Source organism: Acyrthosiphon pisum, chromosome A1 (genome assembly GCF_005508785.2).
Source record: "Acyrthosiphon pisum isolate AL4f chromosome A1, pea_aphid_22Mar2018_4r6ur, whole genome shotgun sequence".
Classification (NCBI taxonomy): Eukaryota; Metazoa; Arthropoda; class Insecta; order Hemiptera; family Aphididae; genus Acyrthosiphon; species Acyrthosiphon pisum.
Window position 1 is genome coordinate 168,959,015 of NC_042494.1, and position 4,949 is coordinate 168,963,963.

The following is a 4,949-nucleotide window of genomic DNA, read 5'->3' on the forward strand; positions in this document are numbered from 1 at the left end:
TTCAGTACCTACTAAGATGTAGTTGTACAATGTACCTATTATAAGATTTAATGATGATGTAAAAATGTATCACAATTTTAAAATAATTTTAAAGGTGTTATTTCAGTAATAGAAATGGACGCCTTACAGACTTCATCATTTGAAAGTGATCCAAAGCAAGATCTGACATCCAAAGAATGTGAACCAAAAAATTTTAGAAATAACTCTCACTCAGTCAGAATACTGGAAGACTTACAATCTCTGCGAAAGTATGTTGACAGTGATTATACCTTCTTTTTAAATAAACATCAGTATCTAATACTTTTTTTTTTTTAGAAATGAAGTTTTGTGTGATATTAGATTTGAAACTGATGATGGATGTGCAACGTTTGGTCATAAAAATGTTTTAATGGCTGCTAGTCCATATTTCCGTGAAATGTTCAGTAATTATTTTGATGAGAGCATTAATTATATTATTGTTAAGGGCGTAAGAGCCGTCACTTTTTTGGTACAAAAACATAACTTACATGAAATATTCTCGCCACGCCATCCGCATATACTAGTCAGATTTCATTATTTTTATATAAAAGAAGAGAACATTTTGCAGGTCAAATTAAAGCCCAATTTTCAAAATTGACATATCAACGAGGCTTGAGAGATTTTTCTGTTAAGTCATTTTTGTTAATATAATACACCCCTTTAACCCCCCTCGTCTCCTTCTCTATAGAAATCGGGCAGTAGTTTAGTGGAAAAGTATTATTACAGGTCGCAACTAAAATATAAAATATATTTTCAAATTGTATAGAATCTCGAAAAATTTGTAAAACCGGCAACAACACCGTTAATATAAGGAAATTAGATTCTACCGTATTACAACTATTAGTGGATTATATTTATACGGGCGAAATTATAGTCACAAAAGAAAATGTACAGGTATAACTCAAAACTTGATTTTAAATAAAACATTATGTTAAATGTATTATTGTTGATTTTTCAAGGGTTTATTACCAGCTTCAAACCTCTTACAGCTGAAGTTCGTAAATGGTGCATGTATTGAGTTTTTACAAAAACAGTTGGATGCATCAAACTGTTTTGGTATCAGAGCGTTCGCTCGTTTACATAACTGTACGGAATTGTTAGCGAGTTCTGAAACATTAATAAAAAAACAGTTTCTGTATGATTTAATTAATTTTATTCTTTAATATATTATTCAGTTATAAATTGTCTATACTTATAATGACGAATGACAATTATTTTCAGGGAAGTGGTTAAAAGTGATGAGTTTCTATCATTATCTTTCGAAGATGTGGTTAAGATTATCTCATGGAATGACCTTGCTGTTCCAAATGAAGAAAAAGTATGTAAACTGCAATGTTGGTAATTATTGTATGGGATGTCAACTAAACACAAAGAGCTTACATATAAATATATGACTTTTTCATTGAATATTCTTGAACAGTCATACAATAAAAAATTGTTATCCTGTGAATTAAGTTTATAAATAATTATTGTTAAATGAGTATAGATATTGCAGAGTTATAGAAAAATAAGCTTTACTGCTACTGCTTTAATGTATCAAAATTAACACAGCATTTGCTTTATTTTTATGTTCAAAATTCAAAAAATTTATATTTATTTACTTTTAACTACTTATTGGCTATTACTTGCGTACAATATCATTAGAAAATAGAAAATATTCTTAGTATAATAATTAATGTATTTGTATTTACTGTCAGTAGTTTATAAAAGAGATATTTTTTTGAAATTCGTGATAGGCACTTTTCATTGCATTTGATTAGAGAGGCCACACAACATTTTTTGAGGTAAAAAATCATTTACCTGGTGAATTTTTACAGCATTCTCATATTCTCTAGTATAATATAATATGCTATACCTGCTAAGAAATTTGGTATATCTATCCCTACTTAAATATTCTTTTAAATAAAAATCACAAAATTTCATAAAGCCATTTTTTTTAGCAGTAAATACTAAATACAATTGTTATTTCTATTGTTGTATTCTTGACAAATCGTCGCCCTCGTGCCAAAAGTGACCAAGTGAAATAACATGTTTAAATGTCTTATTTTGTCCCTATTAATATACGAAAAAAGTGACCAAGTGATATCTTTATTAGTTTAGGAACCACTGAACAATTCATTTTGACTAACATTTTAAATTCTCGATTTTTAAATAAGTGCTCAACTTTAAAAGTGACATTACTCAAAACTATAAAAAAAAACACTTGGTCACTTTTGGCACGAGGGCGACGAAATATATTAGTTCTTTCTAATAATAACAATAAAGAACTAAAAATGAATCTATTTTTCTGTATCGGTATATATTATGAATATTCATAATACAATAAAATTAATACATAATTACAATGAAAATATCAAAATTATTTTTTGATATGTTTAAAAGTCAAACAATTTATATTTATTTACATTTAACTACCTATTGGCTATCATAGTTATTACTTATGTACAGTGTCAATAAAAAATATGATTAGTATAATAATTATTATATTTGTATTTACTATTTTTTGGGGTAAAAAAAATTTACCTGGTAAATTTTTACAGCACTCTCATATTCTCCAGTATAGAATATGTTATAGCTGCTAAGAAATTTGGTATATGTATCCCCCCTTAAATATTCTTTTAAATAAAAAATCACAAAATCAGTTTTTTTCGCAATAATGTGAAAATGATGATCATGAGTAGAGCGCGGATTTTTAGGTTCTTAAAAGCTTGAAATATGATGCTAATATGCTCTAAAAAAAACCCTAAAATATTCTCTAAATATGCTTTATAATTTTAAATATACAAATAATATGATTTTTTTTTTCAAAATAATTCAATAAAAACAAAATATAACTTTATAGTTATACAGTATACACTATCATTCTTTTGGTAGGTAACAGGTAAATTATTTAAATATTAAAAAATTAAAACAATTCATACATAGGTATAATGATATGTGAAATGATAATGAAATAATTATTATATAATGAAATCTTTATATATAAAAAAACAAAATATTTTAATAAAAACAATACATAACTTGCATGCCCTTTGGTGACAGCTAAGTTATTTGAATATACATGATGTTTTAGAAACAATAATATAATATATTCTAAAATATTTAAAAACCTAAATATCCGCGCTCTAATCATAAGACATAACATTTGTCATTATTGGCAATAATAAAAATTTGAAACAAATAATTGGGAATATTCTATGATATAACGCTGATATCAATTACAATATATTGTTGTTGTTGTGTACCTTTAAAATTATAATTTTATTGTTTTATCTTTTTGTTTTTATCGTGAAGATTTGTATCTGCCGTTTTGTACCGATTACCAACAACTATAAATCCGAATACTATTTATGTTTCACACATTTAAACATATTTAACAGTAATCGGTAGCCACAGGGATGTACAGAATACTACTACCTGCAGATAAACCGAAAAATAGAATAGACCAGTACATTTTTCACCATTAGCCAGATAAATTTTAACATACTATAGCATAGGTACCTCTATTTGTTGTAATCGAGGTATAATATTGTACAAAGTATCAATTTGCTATTCAAAAATTTGTGTTAGATCCACTTAACCCACATTTAATAAAGGCGATCCGATTAAATTCGAGCCCAAATATGAACTTTCTGCTATACCTCTTCACGTGCTTAAATTGTATTTATAAATAAAAAATAATATATAATAAATATGATAAAACCACCTATAAAAATCATTACAAATAATTTAATAATAATAGGCACATAGAAAGTTATTAAAGTATTGACATTAATAAAAATAGATTTAATACCGTAAAAATCTAATAAATATTCTTTAGCTTGTTAAATATATATATATTTATTATATATTTATGACCCAATAATACATTAATGGGTGGTTTAACAAATAAATATTATGTTAATTTTGGAATATTTAGATAGAAACGCCAATGATCTTAAATGTTTAAGTTTTGAGACATTAAATTAAAATTTTATTTTATTTTTTTAGGTATTTGAAAGTGTTATTAAATGGGTAAAAAAAGATTTGGATCAGAGAAAAGACTTTTTGACAGAATTAATGGAACACGTGCGTTTGCACAACAATAACATCTAGACCTGATATATTATTAAATATAGTAAACGAACCTCTTCTAAAGAATAATCCTAAATGTTTGTTATTTTCATAAATATGCATTCATTATAAATTTATTTATTTCATTAATTGTTATTATAATATTTTTAGGTAAAGATTTTGTAATTGAAGCATACCATTTCAATCTACAAAAATCAGTACAATATTTCACCATTCCACAAACAATTCGTTGTAAGCCCAGGCAGTTTGGTGACTCACATAAAGTATGATTTTGTTTTGTTAAATTTATCTTCACAATTATTTCGTCCTTTTAATTATTTCAGGTTATTTTAATGTTCAGCGAGTCTGATACACCGCCAATGTGCTATACAGAATGGTATGACCCAGCAACCAAACTACGTGAGAAAGCACCAGGGATGAATGATGGCCGTCAGAAAGCTGGTCTAGGTGTAATTAGAGATCAGTTTGTTTTTGCTGTAGGAGGTGTGAATTATTCATATTCACAATCTGTTAGTATGCTTGATGTATCTTCACAATCACCCTCTTGGGTTCCAATGGCCGACATGGTAGTTGGAAGAGAGCTATTGGGAGTTGGTGTATTGGATGATTGTATATATGCAGTAAGTTAACCCAATATTTTAATTATTTTATAATATTAGTAGACATTATTTTTTAATTATAGGTAGGAGGATATGATGGCAACAGGGCTTTAAATAGTGTGGAGGTATTTGATGTCAGTAATCAAAAATGGAGGTTGGTAGCTAGTATGTCTACTAAAAGATGTAATTTGGGTATTGGTGTAGTCAATAATCGTTTATATGCGGTGAATATTTATATTATTTCTTTATTTATAATTT

At 26.8% G+C, this 4,949-nt stretch overlaps 1 protein-coding gene across 9 annotated transcripts in view; it reads left to right on the top strand.

Moving 5' to 3' along the window:
* The window catches only part of LOC100158704 (kelch-like protein 3), a 255,214-nt gene that overhangs the window by 239,979 nt on the left and 10,286 nt on the right, over nt 1-4,949 (top strand). The window contains exons 1-5 of one of the 9 annotated variants that reach the window (XM_029486638.1): nt 15-248; nt 316-422; nt 785-912; nt 978-1,153; nt 1,240-1,336. The exons of the other annotated variants lie outside the window; for them this stretch is intronic. Of the exons in view, the coding sequence (XP_029342498.1) occupies nt 115-248; nt 316-422; nt 785-912; nt 978-1,153; nt 1,240-1,336 (642 nt within the window). The 5' untranslated portion in view covers nt 15-114. Of the gene's footprint in view, nt 1-14; nt 249-315; nt 423-784; nt 913-977; nt 1,154-1,239; nt 1,337-4,949 lie in introns of those variants that run through there. 9 annotated transcript variants of the gene reach the window in all.